General features: G+C 35.1%; 4 protein-coding genes across 5 annotated transcripts; 2 read left to right on the plus strand and 2 right to left on the minus strand.

The window, feature by feature from the left end:
* Positions 1 to 811: 811 nt before the first annotated feature.
* On the plus strand, positions 812 to 3,729 carry LOC100247907 (cytochrome P450 86A22). Its single transcript, XM_002275770.4, has one exon. The coding sequence runs from the start codon at positions 1,744 to 1,746 to the stop codon at positions 3,379 to 3,381; it is 1,638 nt and encodes a 545-aa protein (XP_002275806.1). The 5' UTR covers positions 812 to 1,743; the 3' UTR covers positions 3,382 to 3,729.
* A 1,945-nt stretch (positions 3,730 to 5,674) lies between these two features.
* Positions 5,675 to 14,655, plus strand: LOC100246127 (ATPase 11, plasma membrane-type). 2 transcript variants are annotated; one of them, XM_059741324.1, is made up of 20 exons: positions 5,677 to 6,003; positions 6,393 to 6,484; positions 7,002 to 7,121; positions 7,249 to 7,347; positions 7,466 to 7,603; positions 7,728 to 7,862; positions 9,547 to 9,726; positions 9,996 to 10,202; positions 10,323 to 10,442; positions 10,879 to 10,998; positions 11,405 to 11,527; positions 11,623 to 11,727; positions 11,818 to 11,962; positions 12,739 to 12,903; positions 12,979 to 13,217; positions 13,329 to 13,361; positions 13,469 to 13,550; positions 13,671 to 13,831; positions 13,954 to 14,172; positions 14,313 to 14,655. In XM_059741324.1, the coding sequence occupies exons 2-20, from the start codon at positions 6,431 to 6,433 to the stop codon at positions 14,472 to 14,474; spliced, it is 2,607 nt and encodes an 868-aa protein (XP_059597307.1). In that variant the 5' UTR covers positions 5,677 to 6,003; positions 6,393 to 6,430; the 3' UTR covers positions 14,475 to 14,655. The 2 variants fall into 2 exon arrangements, with proteins under 2 accessions (XP_059597303.1, XP_059597307.1); XM_059741320.1 differs by having other exon boundaries at positions 5,675 to 6,003; positions 12,739 to 13,217.
* A 3,460-nt stretch (positions 14,656 to 18,115) lies between these two features.
* LOC104881938 (uncharacterized) lies at positions 18,116 to 19,509 on the minus strand. The gene is made up of 5 exons (XM_010663670.1): positions 19,340 to 19,509; positions 19,024 to 19,158; positions 18,899 to 18,941; positions 18,280 to 18,448; positions 18,116 to 18,180 (listed from the first exon to the last, which is right to left on the minus strand). The coding sequence occupies exons 1-5, from the start codon at positions 19,507 to 19,509 to the stop codon at positions 18,116 to 18,118; spliced, it is 582 nt and encodes a 193-aa protein (XP_010661972.1).
* A 472-nt stretch (positions 19,510 to 19,981) lies between these two features.
* On the minus strand, positions 19,982 to 20,422 carry LOC104881939 (uncharacterized). Its single transcript, XM_010663676.1, has one exon. The coding sequence runs from the start codon at positions 20,420 to 20,422 to the stop codon at positions 19,982 to 19,984; it is 441 nt and encodes a 146-aa protein (XP_010661978.1).
* Between the last annotated feature and the right edge of the window lie 2,246 nt (positions 20,423 to 22,668).

Raw genomic sequence — 22,668 nt, forward strand, 5'->3', positions numbered from 1 at the left:
GAAGTCATATATTGTATTATAATAGATGGAGATGGAGGTGGTGTTTGTTTTTTTACTTAATTCTAAATAAAACCTTAATGCTTAATAGTGTTAAATATTAGGTTGTTTGTTTTTGTAGTATTTTATTTCTATTAAGTATTAAAAAGTATTAAAAAGTAAAAAAAATCAATATGTTATTTTTTCTATTTAAAAAAAGCTACATATTTTGGTTTTTTCTATTTAGTAAAAAGTTTATGATAAGTCATAAAAAAGTAGAAAAACAAACAACCTAAATTCTAAAACTAAATTACTTTCAGCAAAAAGCCAAAAAAACAAACGCCACCGGAGTGTTGGTTGGTTTAAAGGCAATTCCCATTGTTTCACTCTTGCTTTCTCAAAAGTGGGGTCTAGTGCATGGACCAAGAGGAACAAGGGATCATATTTTCAATGGGGTATAAAATTATTCTTCATTCTTCATATATTGTATCAAAAGAATATGATTTTTCGTTCTTTATTGTATCATTTTGCTCTTATTTTTCATGAAGAACATTAAATCCACACTTTTTTGTTGTTTTTTCTTTTTTCTTTTCTTTTCTTTTAATCCAAACAACCATACAATCATTTGATGAATTTTTGTTTTCCAAACCATGCATAACGAAAACAAGAATTAATTTTCTACCATCTACGAAGTCGTATTTAATTTCATTTGTGAAAACAAAAAATATTTAGGAAGAAAACACCACCGGCTTTCAAGTTCCAACAATATTATTATGCAAAACGACGCCGTATAGGATGGAAAAGTGCTTTAAATAGGGGTGGGTGGCTCACCGAACCCTTAAGTACCGGTCACATGAAGAGCCGATTTTTTTAATAACCAACCGCACGCCGTCCACAAACCGACCTACGACGACGACTCCTCCGATGACTCCGTTGCTGAGCTCTCTCTTTTTATCTTCTTTTTTCTTTTTGGGTCTCAAATTTTCTTCATAAGTCGCCTCAACTAATCTCATTTACTTTCTTCACTCCTTCATTGAATGCTGGAATTTAAAGGAGGAGCTCTTTCCTGCAAAAGTAGGTGAGCATTGTTTAGAGAGAGAGAGAGAGAGAGAGAGAGAGAGAGAGAGAGAGAGAGAGAGAGAGAGAGAGTGGTTTTGGGTTTTGTATGGCTAAATCAAAGTGTATTAAGTTTCTAAGTGATGGTTATAGTCGTAATAAACAGAGATTTCTGTGGTGTATAGTTCGCTTTTACCTAAAGCCTTCAACGACCTCTGATGGCATTTAATGGTAGTGTTAATATAGCTGGTTTGTGAGGATATCACCAGGTATATATATACACAAGGAGAGAGAGAGAAAGTCATGAAAAATTCAACCATGGTCTGGCCCCCCATATTGATTGCTCCTCCTTCCCCTATTCTTCTGTAAATAACTCTTTATATATATGCATCTCTTCTCTCCTCATCCCTCACACCCTTCTTCTCCTTCTCCAGCTTCTTCGTCTTCTGCGTTTTTCCTCCCACGTTCCAGGGAAAAGTTTCAGTTTTTCTCTCTCTTGTCTTTCTCGTGCCAGCACACTGTTGGGCTCGATCTCAACTGTTTGCAGAAGAACATTTCATCTGGGTTTTCTCAGTGGAGCACCCCATTTTGGTTTTGGGTTTGGAAGCTACCCATGCCTTAGAAGGTGTTTCTGGTTTCTGGTTTCTGGTTTCTAGTTTCTAGTTTACCGGCGGTGGAGTGAGTTTAAAACAGGTGGGGTCCGCAGATCAGATGGATGCATCCACGGTTTTATTGCTCTTAGCGATAATTACGGCTTATTTAATATGGTTCAGATCAATCACACGGTCTCTGAAGGGTCCACGTGTCTGGCCGGTAGTAGGTAGTCTCCCGCTCCTTATTCAGAACGCCAATCGCATGCACGAGTGGATCGCCGAGAACCTCCGCTCATGCGGCGGCACGTACCAGACCTGCATTTGCCCAATTCCGTTTTTAGCCCGGAAGCAGGGTCTCGTGACCGTCACGTGTGACCCGAAGAATCTGGAGCATATTCTCAAGATCCGGTTCGATAATTACCCCAAGGGTCCGACATGGCAGGCAGTGTTCCATGACCTGCTCGGTGAGGGGATCTTCAATTCTGATGGCGAAACGTGGCGGTTCCAGCGTAAGACCGCCGCACTGGAATTCACCACCCGGACTCTGCGCCAAGCCATGGCTCGCTGGGTCACCCGCGCCATTAAGCTGAGGTTTTGCCCGATACTGAAGAAGGCTCAACTCGAGGGCAAGCCGGTTGATCTCCAAGATCTGCTGCTTCGGCTCACTTTTGACAACATCTGCGGCTTGGCTTTTGGGAAGGACCCGCAGACGCTGGCTCCGGGGCTCCCCGAGAACAGTTTCGCTACGGCTTTCGACCGAGCCACGGAAGCCACCCTGCAGCGCTTTATTCTGCCTGAGTTTATATGGAAATTGAAGAAATGGCTCCGGCTTGGGATGGAAGCCAGCTTGACCCACAGCCTGGGGCACGTGGACAAGTACCTGTCCGACGTCATCAGCACACGCAAGCTCGAGTTGGTGAGTCAGCAGCAAGGTGGGTCCCCTCACGATGACCTCCTCTCACGGTTCATGAAGAAAAAGGAAGCCTACTCTGACAATTTCCTCCAACACGTGGCGCTCAACTTCATCCTAGCTGGACGTGACACGTCATCAGTAGCTCTGAGCTGGTTCTTCTGGTTGGTCATTCAAAACCCAAGGGTGGAAGAGAAAATTTTGACCGAAATCTGCACCGTTCTAATGGAGACACGTGGCAGTGACACCTCAAAGTGGGTTGAAGACCCCTTGGTATTTGAAGAAGTTGACCGATTGATATACCTTAAGGCAGCGTTATCTGAAACCCTTAGGCTATACCCCTCAGTTCCAGAAGACTCAAAGCATGTAGTCGTCGACGACGTCCTGCCCGACGGCACATTCGTTCCGGCAGGATCGGCAATCACCTATTCCATATACTCGACCGGACGAATGAAGTTCATCTGGGGCGAAGACTGCCTAGAATTCCGGCCAGAAAGATGGTTATCAGCAGATGGTAAAAAAATTGAGCTACAAGATTCTTTCAAATTTGTCGCCTTCAATGCAGGTCCAAGGATTTGCCTCGGCAAGGACTTAGCTTATCTACAAATGAAGTCCATAGCAGCGGCGGTTTTGCTCCGCCACCGCCTCACGGTGGCACCGGGGCACAGGGTGGAGCAGAAAATGTCACTGACATTGTTCATGAAGTATGGCCTCAAAGTGAACGTGCAACCTAGAGACTTGACCCCAATTTTAGCCAACATTCCCAAGGCCAAACCCAACACTAAGGTCAATGGTAACGTCCACAATGTTTATGAGGTTGAAAACCTTACTGGGGTTGCATATTAGGGTTGGCATTATGGATTTGTTTTCGGGTCTGTTCTACAATATTTTTCTTCTGGGGTTTGGATGTGATTTGTGAATATGATGCCATGTTATAGTAATTAATTTGGTAGCATCACATACATGTCTTCATGATTTATGGTCCCTTAAAGTCTGCATGTCATTACCTACATACTATCAAACTTCGTCAACAAGGAGGCTGCTCAGAGAAGAAGGTGATCAGAGATTGGGTTTTTCATGCCTATGCAAATTTACGTTTTTCTTTTCTTTTTCTTTTTTTTGTAATTCTCTTTCCATATGTACTACTTTCCTCCAAAAATGAATAATGAATAAGATATGAAAGTCGATTATATATATTCCATTACCAAAAATGCAAAAACAAAGTCAACATCACACCATTAGATTAACCATCGACCCATCCACAAATTTTAATTTTAGTACGTTATGAACAACTTTATTTTGATGATGATTTAATATTGACAAAATACATACTTTCGTGACTTCATAATTTATGGTTTCTGTCAACGTACACATTAGGGTGAACTAATTTAGATGTTCTTGATTTTATATCTATCTTACCGATGACCTCAAAAATCATTATACACCTATAATTTCGGTGTTTTGAATGTGCATCTCATAAATGTGCCGCTCATATTATGAAGTATGTTTGGTTGTCATGCCTATGGGATTGATTGTCATGACATTGCCTACGTGAGTTGGCTTTGTCGGAGGGAGGCATAACCCATTAATAAGTCCAATTACTCCAAATGTGGAAAATTTTGAAAGATTGAGACTGCCAACCAACTCAATTTGATAGGCCTTTTATTTAATTTTGTAAGACAAATTAGTGAAATAAATATTATGATCAAGAAATTAGGCAAAGGTCCAAGAGAAAACATTTTATTTTATAATCCTTGTTGCTATGTCACTTTCGCACCTTCCTTGCAAGTTAAAATGTTTTCATGACAAAGATGTGATAACATCACACAATTAAAGCTAATCTTCTTTCTAATTACAATTTACATCTAATCAAATCATAATTCTCAAGATCAGTCTCATGAAAACCTTATATTCCTTGAGGAGGTTCTATCATGTGGAAACATTCTTTATTCAACTTTAGCTTTAAGCAGTCGTAACCAAGAAACCATCGATTTCGCTTGTGGATAGGAATGTCCGACTTGTCAATTTATTTGGTAAACTACTTGGGGCTCATGTAGACCATGTCATATTACTCATATTCTAGATTGAAGCAATAAATCTATTTGAAATGACTCATTTCATACCAGAGAAACTCATGTATGAACAAAGATTAATTTTGCTTCCCCATTTAGCTATTCTAGGTTGGGGGTATATGCTGGTAGGGAAGTTATAAACATTTTTTTTTAAAAAAAAAAAAAGAAAGTAGAAAATTTAGCTGATACAACTTTATACATTATTTATCAAGAAGTTATTGTATATAATTTGCATTAGTTGATAAAAGATTTTCTTTTTTTTTAAAAAGGTTTCTTTGATTTACTTGAATTTGTTTCAATTATTAAAATTTTATACATCAATTCCATCTAATTTTAGTGTTTTTTAATATTGCAGGTGTTGTATGGAGAGATATGCTATCAAGAAATAAGATTTATAAAAAAATTAATATAGGCTTTAAGGTTTAGGTTTTGATTCATGAGACCTTGTGTATTGAATGAACATTTTGTGGTGGAAGAACAATTAGGTTACTTGAGCACATTTACGTGAGTTGTGAATTGTGTGAGCACATCACAATAAAGGGGAGTTGGAACTTGTTTAAAAAAGGCTTATTTAAATTGTTTTAGATTTAGATGAGTTTTAAAATGGTAAGGATAGTTTAATTCAATATTTAGTTTAATTATGGTATTAAAAGTCAAATTTCTTATAATTCTTTGAAAAAATTTTGAAAAAACTATTTTAATTTAGTGTGATTCATATTAGGAATAAAGTAAGTGTATAATAAACGAAAATTAGGTACAAAGAATTTAGTAGATTATAAATAGAAATTCGCTCTAGATCATAAAATCAATGGGACTTAAATGCATAAAATAAAACCCGGAATAGGCAGCTAAATCCCATAATTTCAATAAAATATTATTATACACTTCATTCTCTAACTCCTAATTCCTACCTATTATGTACTTTCTCTTTCTATACGTGGCTTTCGATTATTTCTTTGTATCATTTTTATTATTTCCTTTAATAGATAGGAGGAAACTGCATTAAATTGGTGAAGGCGGAGTAGCAACGTTTGAATCACGGGAATCTCTATCTTTGTATGCAGTCTCTCTCTCTCTCTCTCTCTCTCTCTTTTCACTGGCATTATATGTTTTCTTTAGTTATTTTTACAGGTTATAAATTCCAAACATTTGAAAGCTTCTTCCATGCATTTTGTGCTGGAAGCTTTGGTGTTTTTGTTTGAGTCTCTGTAGGTACACGCATTGTTTCAACTTGGGATTTTGATTGACAAAGGATTTGAATGGGTCTCTTCTAAGTATAGGTGCTAAGCGAATGAAGCAGAAAGGAAAGAAAATGGAATATTGAGAATGGTTCTTCTTCGTTTTGGTAACTGAAAAAAAGTTGTGAGCCGCTTACCCCAATGGAACCCAAACAGCTGTGCGTTAGGATCCTGGGTTATCAATCACTGACTAATCAAATTTTCAAAATGTTAATTTCTTTTATTTTCCTGCCTTTGTTTTTTTTATAGACCCAAACAGAGCCCAAGGGTATTCTAGGGGCTTGATTCTGTTGATGTCTCCATACTGCAATACCAATTTGTAGGCTGAAAAATGCAATTAGAAATACAGTCTCAGTAGCAATCTAGCAACTCCTGACAAGGGTGATGAATGATTTTTCAAATCATGAGTATTTATGTTCACAGGAGTATTTTCTTTATCTTCTTGTATTCAATTCCTTGCCCTTAAACATATCATACCAATGGAAAGTGTGTGGGTGTAAATTTCTGCATCATATAGCAATTTGATGACGAGTTTCGACCTTTGCAGATTATATAATTTTCCACCGCAGTATTAGGAGAGCCACAATGGACAAAACGGCAATTGCCCTTGAAGCTATCAGCAGGGGAATTGTTGATCTGGTACTTATATTTACGTTTGTATGTTATTATGTTGCCTTTCCTGGTAATATAATGCTGTGCATTAAGTTACAGAATTGGTTCTGGGTGTTGTTTATCTGTGCCACTGCCATCTGAAGCCTTCACAAGCACTTGCATTTTTCTTGATATCATTACAAAGATATTGTGGTATTTATATACGCCTTTACAGAGTGACTATTTATTAAGTCGCATAGCCCTCCTAGTGTAAACCATGATCCGACCTTAGTAAGATAGGTTAGTGTTGATCTTCCAAACTCCTAAGAGGATGGGTTTCATTTCTTTCCTTAAGTTGGGAATAGGGGCTTCTATTTTGCTGGGGATGTAAATGTGGCCGCTGTCAGCTACATGAATCCTCTATTCTGTTGGGGATATAAATGTGGCCACGATGCACATGCATCTTATTATTGCATTACTTTTTTAGTATTTAGGCTCAAGGTTCCACTTCCACCTTCAGTTTTGGTTAGGTCAACTGTGCTAATCTACAAGTCTCTGTTTGCAGGAAAACATCCCTCTTGAAGAAGTTTTCGAGAAATTAAAATGTGCACGAGAAGGTCTTAGTTTAGATGAGGTTGACAAGCGATTGACTGTGTTTGGGTACAACAGACTTGAAGAGAAAAAGGTCCGAATTTATGTTCTTCTCTCTTCTCTAGTTGTAGTTTTTCTTGTCACCCTTCAAAAAGCCAGTTTCATTTTTTGTCAAGTTCCCAAATCTATCTTGATTTGTAGTTTGGTCATTTCCTTTTCAGGAAAATAAAATTCTGAAATTTCTGGGATTTATGTGGAATCCTCTCTCATGGGTTATGGAAGCAGCAGCAATCATGGCCATTTCTGTTGCAGATTTAGGGGTAAGTCTATAGATATATATCTTTTATTTATGTCGGAAATCCCCATTTGAAGTCATTTGATTGAATTGAACTCAGAACCCAATCTTGTATTGGTCGTGGGAAACATTTTTTCGTGCAGAATGAGGCTGTAGGTTACCATGACGTTTTTGGCATTCTGTTTCTGCTTCTTGTCGATTCAGGCATCAGCTTTGTATTTGAAAGCTATGATGACAATGAAGTGGTGGCCCTTATGGCTAGGCTGGCTCCAAAAGCAAAGGTTTGCATCCTCACATGCTTTCAATCTTAGCTTTTCCACCAACTATTTCATTCTATTGTTTTCATCATCCTGACTGTAAATCTTTCTGTGCTGCTTGCCTTCAAAATATTGTCTGCTTCTTCAGGTTTTACGAGATGGCAAATGGATTGAGGAACATGCTTCTGTGTTGGTTCCTGGAGACATTATCAGTATCAAACTGGGAGATATCATCCCTGCTGATGCATGTTTACTTGAAGGAGATCCTCTGAAAATTGATCAGGTATCTGGACATGTTAAATTGTGAAATTAATTAACGAAGAATGTTTGAATCTGATTATGAAAGTCTACTTTGCAGTCACTTGTTCCATGGATCAGTTTGAGATATGTGCATTTGAAGTTTCAATTGACGAGATAGATAGTTTAGAACCTGAAACCAAGCTGAAAATGTCAGAATGGAATTGGAAATGATAAGTGGAAATAAGTAAACTAATACAAATTATGAAACTTTTGTTTAGGATCTCTAATTTTCACCTTTTGTTTGATCCAAATTTTCTATGCAATCAGAGTGCTGTATTCTAAGTCTATCATCAGTGTATGTGTAGGATCACTGGAAAAATTCCATGCTAATTGTTTTGCTCACCTTAAATTCTTTTCCCAAGTTGGTTCTCTTCTATTTATACATGCCCAAATAATGGTTACCTGCCAAGTCCCTCGGTTAAAAATAAAACCCATTAGAACAATTCTTTAGCTTCTAGTACTCATGCATTGTATGAAATGCAAGTTGATATCATTATGGTGAGTAGCTGTGTTATTTCATTTTCCCCCAAGAAATTTGACTGGATTCACATTATTAGGACTTCATTAACTGTGAACCAAGTGAAATCATCTTTCTCATGTTAATTGTTAAATACCCTTAGACAAGTAATAATAAAACCTTCAGCAATAGCCTGTGAAAAGGAAGCCTAAAAATCTGAATGGGCTTGAAAATAGATAAACCAATATATTGGTTTGGAATTTGTTATAGGTGTCCTTTTATCAATTGGTTTATGATAAAAACAGAGATAGGCTTCATAGTCTTAGAACTTGATAATTGCTACTGTAATTCTTTACTTTCTTTCCTTCTTCCTCATTTTTGGTTGTCCCCCCTGAGCCTCTCATTCCTATGGTTAGTCATTCCTATATTTTTAGATAAAATTTGGCCTTATGCCTACATGATCCTCGTGTTACCAAATGCTACTGTGGATCTGAATTACTAATGACATGATTTTTGTTGTTTGCAGTGATGATTTTTTATTAAGGAAAAAATCAGTAGTATTTCTGAAGAGACCTTAGGATGATTTCAAATGACAGAAAGATGCATATGAAACATGTATATCCAGAAAAAGTTGGAAAATATGCATCCTTCTTGGGATTGAGGGACCAAATACCAGATCTGACTGGCCTGATAAGGCAACATATTATCCAATTACGCATTATTGATCAACAAAAATATTCAAGTTGGGTTGTTCAGCACTCATCCTCAAAGAACTTAGCATTTCATCTTCTTAAAGAAAATTCTATCTGTCCCAAGGGTTTCCAGGACCAATTAGTATTTCAGACTGTTGAGGCCGTTGAACCTGAAAATAGAAATTTAATGTCGCTTCATACCTTCCCAGGATCATGTTCTGTAGGCCTGCTTTGAGCTTCTGTTTATTTTATCCATTGAGTGTATGGCAGTGTGCTACCATGGCAATGTCGTTGAAATACTGAAATTTAGCTGGATTACTTATTTGGAATCTAGAAATGATATAGTTCTATCAAACTTTTAGTTATAGATAGATGTGGTGTACCTGTCATAATATTTTGTCTTAATTCCTATCTAATAATTATGTGACTTGAAGTGTTTACAAAAAGATTTGATTTCAGAAAAGTAAAATTTGAGTGACTTCAGTCTCTGTGTTTCTAACTACAGTTTTCTTTTCCAGTCTGCTCTCACAGGAGAGTCATTCCCATTAACAAAACATACTGGTGAGGGAGTTTACTCTGGTTCAACATGTATGCAAGGTGAAACTGAAGCAGTGGTTACTGCAACTGGAGTGCATACTTTCTTTGGAAAGGCAGCTCATCTTGTGGAAACAAGTACACATGTTGGGCATTATCAGCAGGTTCATTCCTGAAACTCTTAATCTTCATAATGGACTCAAACAGGTAGTCATGGACTTTTGGTATGTAAAACCTTTACAAGTGTTGCTACTTTTAAGCCACTGGCATAAATTTTGCTGCTAGCAACAAAACAGTAGAAACTTATTTATCATAAAAAAAAACAGTTCAGTATGAAACTTATAACAACACATGATGTCTTGTGTAACCCATGAGAAAGAGTTTGTTACTCCTCGTATGTTTGTGGAGTCATCACTTTACTTTATGGTTTCAGGTTTTAACAGTAATTGGAAACTTTTGCATTTGCTCAATTGCCATCGGAATGTTGATTGAGATCATCATAATATACTGGGTCCAACACAGACACTATCATTCCGGAATAGGCAACCTGGTTGTCCTACTCATTGGCGGTATCCCAATTGCAATTCCAGCAGTTGTGTCTCTTATCATGTCCGTGGGTTTTCGTCACCTAACTCAGCAGGTTTGTGAAGCTGTAATTGATACAACATTTTGGAATTGTGCCTTTGCCTTAAAATTTCTGCAGAAATTATTCAAATAATAATCTGCAGAGTTCCGAAAAATTGAACAATCCTTTGAGCAGGGTGTTATAACTAAGAGAATGGCAGCTATTGAGGACATGGCTGGGATGGATGTCCTCTGCAGTAATAAGACAGGAACTTTAACTCTTAACAAACTTACAATAGACAAGAATATGATCGAGGTACTACTTTTCTTCTTATACCATCTTCCATCTCCTTGACTGACATAGCAAAAAACTGTACTGTAGCTTTTATTAGAGTAAATCAGCTTAAGGGCTTGCTTTGGTGGTATGTATGATGTTTCATTCTAAAACCATGGCCTTTGAGTCGTTTTAATTTCATTAGCATGAGCTTGCATTCATAAGAGCTTCCAAGATCCTATGTTCAATATGCTTTTGCATAGAATAATTGTCGAGTGGTGCAAACTATAAATAATACTTCTACTGCTGGAATCTTCATATAAAATTTGAGACACCAATAGTTGCTAGAAAGTTTTTAGCACTCTTGAAGAATGCATCTAAAGAGCTGCAGAAACGATATGTTTTCTCTCATCTGTATGACTCTAGTTCTTTCCATTTTGTTTTTTAATGTAAATCAACATGATTGACTTTGCTACAGGTTTTTGCCAAAGGTTTTGACCAGGAAATGGTTGTATTGATGGCTGCAAGAGCTTCAAGATTGGAGAATCAAGATGCTATTGATGCTGCAATTGTTTCAATGCTGGCTGATCCTAAGGAGGTATTGGATCTTATTAATTAGATTATTCATGCAAGCCTAATAATACTTAGGATTAGTAGTATATAGACATAGACCAATAGCATGATGGCCCAAGAAGTCTCCATGACCTTTTATGCCCAAGTTTTTTCTCTCTTCCTTTTGTTGGAGAAACTGAAAAGTATGGAGGTTTATCATCGGTCTTCCAGTGTCATTAATGCTGCTGTTGTTTTTGTCATACAAGAATGAAGTAGGCATATTTTTTAGTATGCCTGGAATGCCCTAATATTGTATTAGGGAAAAAGAAGTCTTGTAGACTTCTTCTAGCTGTAGCTGATACATATCAGTTGCATTCTTCATGCTCATGAAACAAACTTGAAAATTAGATTATCCATTCTGTTGAATTATTTTTCTTTTCTTTTGGTGGAAGGCACGAGCAGGAATTACAGAAGTTCACTTCCTTCCATTCAATCCAACTGATAAGAAGACAGCTCTTACATACATTAACAGTGCTGGTAAAATGCACAGGGCTAGCAAGGGTGCGCCAGAGCAGGTATAGTACTTTTCACTTTGAAGCCTTATTAGATTTGACCCCTTCAGCATATCATTGATTCTGAAACTTTGGATCCCTTTACATGTTCCCTGCAGATTCTCAATCTGGCACATAACAAATCAGATATTGAAAGAAGAGTGCAATCAATAATCGATAAATTTGCAGAGCGTGGGATTGGATCCCTTGCAGTTGCATGTCAGGTAACTTAGTTTTTATTCATTTGCTGGTGTCTTTCGGGATTTTGTTCCTCAAATGAATTAATGGATGAGGGGCTGTTCTCTTTGCTACAGGAAGTACCTGCTGGCACTGAAGACAGTCCTGGTGGGCCCTGGGAATTTGTTGGTCTTCTCCCACTCTTTGACCCACCTCGCCATGACAGTGCTGAAGCAATGAGAAGAGCTCTAGATCTCGGAGTAAGTGTTAAGATGATAACAGGTGAGCATCACTGCTGATTCTCTTATGGAGCTAACAATTTCTATATCTAGAAGGATTTGTCTTTGAAGAGTCTTTAATTGTGTCAACAGGGTGTATTCATATATAATGTTACTCTTAGATGAATTTTAGAACAACTGGACAGGCTGTTTCGAACTGGTTCACTAAAGTAAAAAATGTGCTTCTTAAGCTTAGAAATAAAAACAATAGAAAGGATGCAAACCAGTAGCATTTACGTATAAAAGCACACCTCTCAATCTGAGAGGTTCCTCTGACAAAATAGAAAAACTTGGGGAAGAACATGCTACCCAAAAAACAGATGATTATGACTGCCGCAAAATGATTTTACTTTGATTTAAAAAATAAGGATGTGAATGTATGTGAAAAAGTGATTGTTTGATTGCTAGGAGAAGGATGTAAGTGCTTTATTGTTAGTTTAAAGCTCTCTTACATTGGATTTGTGTTCATTGCTACATAGGACTTCTTAGATGTCTTTCTGTAGTTTCAAACACCTCAATTTGAAATAAGTCTTTCTCATGCCTCTCAATGCACGTCTCTTACCTTAGCATATTTGAAGGCAACCAATCTATCTTGACACAACTACAGGTTCAGTTTCATGCAATTCATCATTGTACATCCACTGTAAACCATAATGGCAATTCAATCCCTCGAAGTTTTACTGATCTTCTTTAGGAACCTTTTCTTTCTGATTGAAATCGATGCCTTGCATGCATCTTTATTATATCTACCATAGTGGCTCCCATTGTATTATTTTTCAGGTGACCAATTGGCCATTGCTAAGGAGACTGGGAGATGGCATGGAATGGGCACAAACATGTACCCTTCATCATCTTTGCTTGGAAATGACAAGGACCAGTCTATTGCAACCTTACCAGTTGATGAACTTATTGAAAAAGCTGATGGCTTTTCTGGTGTCTTTCCTGGTAAATATGCTGCTTATAAAATGTGGCCTCGTGAATCTTTTTGCACGACTATTTTTGATCCATGTTTCCATGCAGAACATAAGTATAAGATTGTGATGCGATTACAATCAAGAAAGCACATCGTTGGGATGACAGGAAATGGAGTCACTGATGCACCTGCAATTAAGAAAGCAGACATAGGAATTGCTGCGGCAGATTCAACAGATGCTGCTCGAGGCACTTGTGACATAGTACTGACAGAGCCTGGGCTAAGTGTAATCATTAGTGCTGTATTAACCAGCCGCTCAATCTTTCAAAGAATGAAGAACGTCATGGTAAAAAGAGATTTCCTTTTCATTCTTAGAGGAAAGTTCCCTTAACGGAAACTTGTGCTCCATGATTGTTGATGCTTAAAAGTTTCTTTTTCCCTTTTTTATGTTCCCCAGACATATGCAGTATCTATCACAGTGCGTATGGTTGTAAGTTGCCCTTACTATGTTCTTCTTCTTGGATTGAATATGGGAGTTTTATCATATATGCTCACTATAATGGTCATTTCTGATTGGCAACTGGGGTTTATTAACAGCTAGGTTTTCTGGTGCTGACTGCATTCTGGAAGTTCGATTTCCCTCTTTACATGGTTCTTATGATTGCCATTCTTAATCATAGTTAGTATTACTAGTCTCATATGCTTCTATGTTGTGTTTATTCATGACAATTGATAATATTTTGCAACCATCTCATTTCTTTGTATTTACTTGTTACCTAACTTTTGAACTGGCTTTCAGCTATTATGATTGCTACAGACGATGACAGGGTGAAGCCATCTCCAGTTCCTGACAGTTGGAAGCTTAGTGAAATTTTTGTGACTGGGATTGTCACAGGAACTTACCTTGCCCTGATGACAGTTGTATTCTTCTGGGCAGCTTATGAAACCAGTTTCTTTGCGGTACAACCTCTTGCTTAATCAAATTTGGTATTTCACTCCTTGACCTGAGGAAAATCGAGTAACTTGAGCTTGCTGGCTAGTGAAACACGATTTAACATTTTTTTTTTCATTTGTTTCTGCAGAAGAACTTCCACGTAACAAACTTCAACAAGCATCAGTACAATCTCTCAGATGAGAAAACCTTAGACCATCTGCATGCACAGTTGGCATCTGCAGTGTACCTTCAAGTTAACACCATCAGCCAGGCTTTAATATTTGTGACTCGCTCCAGGGGCTGGTCGTTCATGCAAAGAGAAAGACCTCGTCTTCGTCTTGTTTCTGCCTTTGTCAGCATTCAATTGGTAAATGAGTATAAAGTTTTCATAGTTTCAAAGGATGAAGGAAAAATATAACCCATTCAGTGTCCGGTGACTTCTTAATCTTCTGCTTCTACATTCCACCGATCTTTTGTTTTTCACTCAAGAAATTGTGGTCCTTGCAGGCGGCAACAGTGATATCTGCCACAGCATCCTTGGAATTTGCTGGGATTAAAAAGATTGGTTGGGGTTGGACTGGTGTTATTTGGCTATACAACATTCTAACCTATATGTTGCTTGATCCTATCAAATTTGGTGTGCAATATGCTCTTAGTGGGAGAGCTTAGGGTCTGATGCTAAATCAAGGAGTGAGTTCCAAATATCCCTCTCATATCTTAGAACTGTGCCTTGATGGGAATTTAGCTCGAGTGTTCAAGGTTGAATAATGGGGTTTGATTTGCTATTGTGTTCTTTGTTAATCGATCTCCAGAGTTAGTAGAATCAATTTGCTGTGGTGTTATTTGTTAATCTCCTAGTTACAATTTACATACTAGTTTCTTAATTTTACTTCCCCCATCTAGCTATTCTAGGTTGGGGGTATGTGCTGGTGGGGAAGTTATAAACACTTTTTTTTTTTTTCTTTTTTTTCTTTTTTTAATTTAGAAAATTTGGCTAATTTTTTAAAGTTTTAAATCTTGAGGAAGCAAAATATTTTTAATACCTTAATTTTTTCAAACAGTTTTAAAAATCATTAACATTTTAATGTAAGGTTCTAAGAGTTCTTATATTTTATTTAAAAATTACTATGGTTTTTTATTTTAAAAATAAAAAACAGAAAATATATCTAAACATACCGTTAATTTTTAGTTTTATTATACACATGCAAAATGTGTAACCAAAATTAAAGTTGAGTATCATCTCAATTATTTTTACTTGGGCTGGCTGAAACTGAACGGCCCAGCCCAAAATAATCACAGGCCCACTTCGGCCACTCTTTAAACTTCTGCGGAGCCCATGGCTACCACCGATCATCTTACTTTATATGCGTAAATTAGGAGACATGCATGCGCTGAAGAGAGATTTTGAAATGGATAATTATGAGCCCGTTTGGATGAGTTCTATTTTTTAAAATGGAATACTGTTTTTAAAAATTTCTAATACTATTTGACTTTTGTTATTTGAAAATAATTTTTAAGAACAAAATGAAATAAAGAACAATTTTTAGAGAACAAATAAAAATTGTTTTCATCGGTTTTTAAAAACAAATGAAAATATGGGTTTGTTTAGTCATATTTTTTTAAGCTTTTTTTTAAAAACCGTTTTAAATTAAAGAATAAAAAACAAATTTTAAGAACAAGTTTAAAAAAATATGGCCAAATAGGCCCTATGTTTTTTCAATTTCATTTATGAACTAATGTACTTTTTTTATCTAATTTTGTTGATAGAAACTTGAGGGAGTAAGTAAGTTTCTTCCCATTTCAAAAAATCAAAGGATTTAAGATTATGTTTGGTTCCGAAAATTTTGAAAGAAAATAAAGAGGAAAAATAGAAGAAATGAGAAATTAAAGAAATTAAAAAATGATTATAAAGTCAATAAGCTATTTTTTATATACTACTTCAAGCTTATTTATATTAAATAATTTAAAAATGCATAAACTTTCAACTAATTTTAATTAGATTTGATTTTTTTTTTCATAATATAACCAAATATAAGAAAAATGTATTTTTCATAACATTTCTTTCATTATTACCTTCTAGAAACCAAATATAATTTAATAAACTCAATTAGTTAAAAAAGTTTGGAAGGATTGAAAAACCACAACAAAAGTTTTGAATCACAAACTAACACCAACTTTGGATTTGATACTTCTAATTGTAAATTTTATTTCGCCTATTTTAAATTTGAATTTTTATTTCAATTATTATTTAGTAATAATTTCATAAGAATGAGATTTTTATACACGAAAATAATCAAATAGTGAAAAAACTTATACCTTCATAAATAAATTTAAATTTTTTCTAAAGTACAAGGAGAGCGAGTGTACTTCTAAATTGTAATGACAATTAATAGCAGAGTGAGGTCCGGCTGTGGCTGGGTCTGACCCATTTCATTAACCCAATACCAAGAGCCACCTAGGCCCATTGATCGGTTCTGGGCCTATTTCCAGCCTGATAAGGCCAAGGGCCAATCCATATTAAATGAACATTCCCCAAATAAAATATATATTTACAAGTTAAACATATAATTAAATTAAAGTATAATATTGCATAAATTTTTTAAGAAAAAGTGGGTTTTGACTTGCTAATATAAAAATATATGAAAAAAGGAACTCCAAAATTTTTAAATAAGTATTATTTTTATCTATTTATAAATAATTTGAAATACATGTATTTTTTAACAAGTCAACTATTCTCCCTTCTCCATAAACAAAAATCTCATAGCAAAAATGAGATGATTTGAAAAGTATGAATATTAGAAGCAGGGACTGTAAATGAGTTTATAACAAAAATCTTATTTCTTGATAGCATATCTCTCCATGCAACACCTGCAATATTAAATAACACTAAAATTAGATGGAATTGATGTATAAATTTTTAATAATTGAAATAAATTCAAGTAAATCAAAGAAACCTTTTTCAAAAAAAAAAAAAATCTTTTATCAACTAATGCAAATTATATACAATAACTTGTTGATAAATAATGTATAGAGTTGTATCAACTAAATTTTTTTTACATTTCCATAACACTTCTTAGATTACCAAACTTAGTAGAGGTAAATCCAAAGCATCTTAAGCAACCATGCCACTTATATTGTTATTTGAAATGTCCTTCAGTAAAAAAAAATGCAATTTTTAAATAATTAAACAAAAAGTTAAAAAATAAATAAGTAAATTGGCAAGACATATAAGGATAAAGACAAGGACAAGGGAAAAAAAAGAAAAAATGAAAAAAGGAAGGAGTAGTCACTAATACATACAATACATCAAGTTACCAATCAAAGAGAGTTCAATCGAAATCAAATCCCTAAAATTTGATTAGTATAGTAATAAAAGAAATTATGAAACTTTTAACCAAATTAGATAATACAAATTGTGATATTTGAATATTATATTAATAATATTTTATGATTTTCTCTATAAAGATAAATATTAAAAGAGACATTATAAAATATTTATAATTTTAAAAATATTATGACTAAAATAATATATGTTCGCTCATAAGTTAATATCTTATGATAATAAATTATAAAAAGTTTAAAAGAATAAGCCAATATCTATTTGGGAAAATATATGAAATTTTTTAATCAAATCCATATTTATTATTATTATTTGGTAAAAATTCTGAATTTTGTTTATAATTGTTTTTTTTTAAAAAAAAAAAGATATCACATTTTTGAAATTCATGAATTTTTCTCTAGAAATCTATCTTATGAGAAATTATATGAAAAAAAAAACCATAATTTTTTTTAATCAAATTATTATTAAAAGTGTCATTTTTATATAAGAATGAAATATTAAAAAATTAAAAGAATTATGATTTTTTTTCTTAAATTTTACAAAATATAAGAACAAAAATTATTAATATAAATTCTAAAAATATATTAATGTTTTAAATAATTTCTTCTAAATTTGACACAAAAAAGGTAGTAATGAAATGATTAAAAATGGTATGATTAAAAAATATGTTCTATTATAAATTGATATTCATTAATATTGTATAGAATTGAAAAAAGAAAAATCATCATTATATTAGCTCATTCTCGCTAAATCATATTTATTATATAAATATAATAAAAAGGGATTCGTATTCATAACACAAAAACTATTTTCAATACAAATTATGTTTATTGGTAAATACATGGGGTAGTCCATTATAATAACACTATTTTGTTGAATATTAATTTAAGTGGGTTGAGAATATCGATGGCCGTAATATATATATATATATATACCTGTAAAGCAGGAAGGCGCCCAAGATTCGTTTGCACTAAAATCTGTCGAGCGACTCCAGAAGCCAAAATGCAGTTCCAAATCCAAGTATATTGATAACAACTGTTACAATTATGCCTTTAAAATTTCAACTTGACCCAGCAAACTTGAGAGTGTAATTGGAAGCAAAAACAGAAATTAAATAGGGTATAAAACAAGTACCAGTTGTGATGTTGACAAACAGCGAAGAGGCATCTAGAAAGATTGGTATCAGCACATCCGACAGGATACAAAGAAGGAAGATCGCCAAAGCCAAGCAAACTGGTTCAAAAGACGCTTCCCCTTCTATTTCCTGTGCAATATCTAACGCTCCAAGGGCTTGGTAATTTGTCTGCTCCACACAGCACACAAAGCAATTTAAAGTGGTACATCTACATGAGATGCTACAATTGAATTGTCTCCAATATTAACAAGATGAAACAAGCTGCTTAGTATCATTTTATGTGTCTTCTTATTTATAACAAGACTACAGTCACTCACTGATGCTCTTAGGGTAATAGAAGCTGGCATGAATGGTGGGCAATGCCATGGATCCATAGTCTATGATAAGGGTTTTCCCAATTCCCATAATAACAGTTTTCCTGCTTTTCAACCTACTGATAGCATATCTGAAACACATCATATCTGGTGCCTCAGTTTTGAAAAGCAGAATGAATTAGAACACTGAACAGAAAAGACTAGTACTAATTGATCAACTGGAGCCTGGAAACAAGGGCAAAGGCAATCAATCTTAAAGTTTTCCATCCTAGACTGTCTTTACACAAATATAGAGAAGACTTACGCCCGTCTGGGACTCCGGAGGTGGCACATTTGCGGCTACTTCTCTGCACAAAAAGACTAACGCACATTATGGCCATTCAAAGCCAGGCCAGCCTCAATGATCAACAAGTTTAATGAATAACTCACTGGCATATCTCGCATATGTTTGAATCTCTTGTATGAAACCAAACATCTATACATGTTCGGTGAGCTTTTGCAAGCCCACCTCTGCATTGACATCCAAGATCTATCAGATCTCCTTCCATGTCCCCATAACAAACTCTGCAAAAAATAACAACGTAGAACAAAAGAAGTTACTAGCTCCATACTTAGAATTACAACAGAAGATTTGGGTAAGTTGTGATGCAGGAGGAACATGGTTTTTAGGGGCCCGGAAGAGAGACGAGCAAGAAAATTAAACAAAATCAGAAATGAAAAGAAGCGCAAAAATTGATAGAATTACCTGCATTGGTCGTGAGAGAGGTGAGGTGTCTGGGGAGGGAGTTGGTCCCCATTGGAAACAACAACCTGAACGGGGGAGTGGCCATTGGAAACAAGGATGGTGGTGAGGATGGTGAGATTCCCAGAAGCAGCCTCACCCGATGGCCCTTGGGCATCATCCTGTTCCTCCATGTCCATAGTACTATTCTGCACTCGGCTTTTTAATTTTTCACTCGGCATCACCCTTGGGCATCAGACGGTGTTGGGGCTCCTATATTTCTCCTTACATTTAATTTCAAGTTGATGGTTTGGGCCTCACTTTAGCAAAAACCCAGACTGTGTGACTGTGGTTTATCCAGCTTGGAACCCAATGTGCTATTGCTATTTTTACCTCTACCATAACCATGTAAAATGTATGCTCTTGAGGGAATCAGATTCTAGGTTATTATTATTAAACATTTAGGAACTATAATGCAAAGAAAACACAGAAATACTATAATTAATCATAAACATTAATTTAGAAAACACAGTACACTAATTTAGAAAACCACACAACTCCGATAATAACAAACATTAAGTCCTATAATAACAAACATCAATTTAGAAAACCACACAAGTACTATAATAACAAACATTTGCTAGCATCATCCCCTTCTAGCAAATCCTAAACAGCATGAACTCTCTCTCTTTCTTTTATCCGATGGTATATCCAGCACCCAAAACAGCTACAAACGGTACAGACCAGCACAAAAGAACCCACGATGATTCCCAGCAATCCACTAGCTATAAAGGACGGAATTGCCGAATCATTAGTTGGCCTTGGAGTTGGAGTTGCAGGATCCCTAGCCGGAGTCTGAGTTGGAGTTGGAGTTGCAGTTGCAGTTGCAGTTGCAACAAGATGCATGGTTGAAGTTGGAGTGGCAAGAGTTGGAGAGGCAGCGGGATTAGCAGGAGTTGGAGTGGCAATGTGATTAACAGCCGAAGTTGGAGTTGAAGTTGGAGTGGTACCCGGAATAGCAGCCGGAATTGGAGTGGCACTGTGATTAGCCGCCAGAGTTCCAACAACCGTTGAAATGAGAAAGAAAACTAAAACCTGGCTTCCCATTGTTGAGAAAGAAGAGATGAAAATGGAAGTTGCATGCATGCATATATATATATAAATCCTTATTGACCGGTCAAATCCTCATGAGGCCTCCATGCATAAACCCTCCCCCTTACGCAATCCCCACATGATATTAGTGCTGGTAATGCTTTATAGGCTGTCTTCCTTCCACCTCTCTCTATCGCCCTTCCTTCTTTTAGCAGCTCATCTCGAATCTTGAATGTTTAGCATCGTAATTGGTTTGACCGCTCAAGGCTTATCTCTCTATTCCCCTTTCTGGTCTCCGGTCATTGGTAGAAAGCCTATAAATGGAATTTATCTACTCTCCCACGTCTCCAGCTTGGTAATACTTCTTGATACTGACTATATATCTGTAGTCACAATGTCACGCCCCAAGACCCACTCCAAGGGCGTGACGGTCATTTCACACCTCAAACCCGAAGGCTTAAAGTATAATCTGACCCAAACAATCATATTGTAACTGGATGTTACCAATTACCAAATACCTGCTCAGAGTAGTGGAAACAAAATCTAAAATCCTTAAAGTTCAATTTCCAAATAACTTCCAAATACCAAATGATCCAAAATAACATAACTAATAGTTAAACAAAATCCAACATAAAATCCTAAGTCAAATCCTAATGATGACCATTCCTCAGCCTAGCCATCACTCCTCACCCGAACTAAGAGTACCTGAAAAATTTTCAACAACTGGGAATGAGCTCACAGCCCAATAAGGAATATTAATGCAATTCATGGATCAAATATTTTCATTTCAAATAGGAGATATCATTTTTTTTTTTCTCATCAAATATCAGAGTTTCAAAAATACCAATATATTCAAATTTCAACCAACCAATTTCATATCAAATTCAAACACTTTCACATAAAATTCAATCAAATCCATTCAAGTTTCATTACTCTGGTTATCAAATGTCAAATGCCCAGTTAGGTGGGACTTTTCAAATGGGTGGCTAGCCTCAAATTGTTCCTGGTGGACGGAACCAAACACTACTAGTACTAGTAACCTCTAACCAAACCCCTAGAGGCTGGGGTCCAAATCAATTACATTCCCACCATGAAATGTAAAGGTCAACTATTATATCCCGTTGACAGGGCCGAATAGTCAACTATTATATCCCGTTGACAAGGGCCAAATAAACCAGAGTGATGTTTTTGTCCAAGTATTCAAATTTACACAACATAATATCTCCATATTTTGTGTCATAAATAAAACAAAATATTCCAACATAACATTTAGTGCAAAACAATTTGATCCATGCATGGTAACAAAATATCATTTTATTTTCCACAATTCAAAATAACATATGAAATAATTTAATTTTATAAATATTACATTAACTTCCCTTACCTCAAAAGAAGTCCTCAAAAACTTTGGAGAAAAATAATCCTTAAAATCTACTCTTCACCTAACAAAACATAAGAGGAACAATTATTACTATTTATTTATAATTTAACTAATCTATTCCTTATTTAAATAAAACTAATAAATTCTCAATTTGTTTCTAATAACACATTACTAATTTAATTAAATTATAACTTTATTTCGTTATAAAATTCTATATATATATTGCTAAATCTCTTATTCTATTTATTACAAAAATACCATTATTACTATTATCTTATTTATAAATCTAAAACTAAATATTATTATTTAATTAACCAATTCCAAACCACTCAACCTCGGGTACACCAAACCAAAAAGCAAAATTATTTTTTATTTTTTATTTTTTTTTTCATTGCCCTCATGATCCATTATATACATATATATATATATATATATATAAAAGAGCTTCCGGGCACACGCCCCTTTTGCTTTTCTTTATATATATATATATATATATATATATAAAAGGGGGGCTTCCGGCACACGCCTTTTTTTTTTTTTTTTTTTTTTTTTCATGCTTCCAGTAGCACAGTGCACACGCCCTTTTTCTTTTTTTTCTTTTTTTTTTTTCCATGCTTCCGGTAGCACAGTGCACGTACGCCCTTTATTTTTATTTTTATTTTTATAATAAAATTAACCCTAACCTAAAATCGAAACTTTCCAAGAATTTTTTTTTTTTTTTTTTCATCTAATAAAACTTAATATCTCCCAAATTCCAATAATAAAATCAAAATCTTAGATTTTCACTGTTTGATATTAAAACGAATTAAAAAAAAATAATCTAACCCTAATCTAGATTTGGGGTTTTCCAAAAAAATATATCTAATGCTTGAAATTAACT

Source organism: Vitis vinifera, chromosome 2 (assembly GCF_030704535.1).
Source record: "Vitis vinifera cultivar Pinot Noir 40024 chromosome 2, ASM3070453v1".
Classification (NCBI taxonomy): domain Eukaryota; kingdom Viridiplantae; phylum Streptophyta; class Magnoliopsida; order Vitales; family Vitaceae; genus Vitis; species Vitis vinifera.

Bases quoted from the DNA above. Each gene is read 5' to 3' on its own strand.
- LOC100246127 (XM_059741320.1), top strand. From the start codon at position 6,431: ATGGACAAAACGGCAATTGCCCTTGAAGCTATCAGCAGGGGAATTGTT. The intron at 11,728-11,817 runs GTAACTTAGTTT...TCTTTGCTACAG, and splicing joins CCCTTGCAGTTGCATGTCAG to GAAGTACCTGCTGGCACTGA. The intron at 13,551-13,670 runs GTTAGTATTACT...ACTGGCTTTCAG, and splicing joins GATTGCCATTCTTAATCATA to CTATTATGATTGCTACAGAC.
- LOC100247907 (XM_002275770.4), top strand. From the start codon at position 1,744: ATGGATGCATCCACGGTTTTATTGCTCTTAGCGATAATTACGGCTTAT.
- LOC104881938 (XM_010663670.1), bottom strand. From the start codon at position 19,509: ATGGAGGAACAGGATGATGCCCAAGGGCCATCGGGTGAGGCTGCTTCT. The intron at 18,942-19,023 runs GTGAGTTATTCA...CTTTTTGTGCAG, and splicing joins AACATATGCGAGATATGCCA to AGAAGTAGCCGCAAATGTGC. The intron at 18,449-18,898 runs GTAAGTCTTCTC...TGTGTGGAGCAG, and splicing joins CTCCGGAGTCCCAGACGGGC to ACAAATTACCAAGCCCTTGG.
- LOC104881939 (XM_010663676.1), bottom strand. From the start codon at position 20,422: ATGGGAAGCCAGGTTTTAGTTTTCTTTCTCATTTCAACGGTTGTTGGA.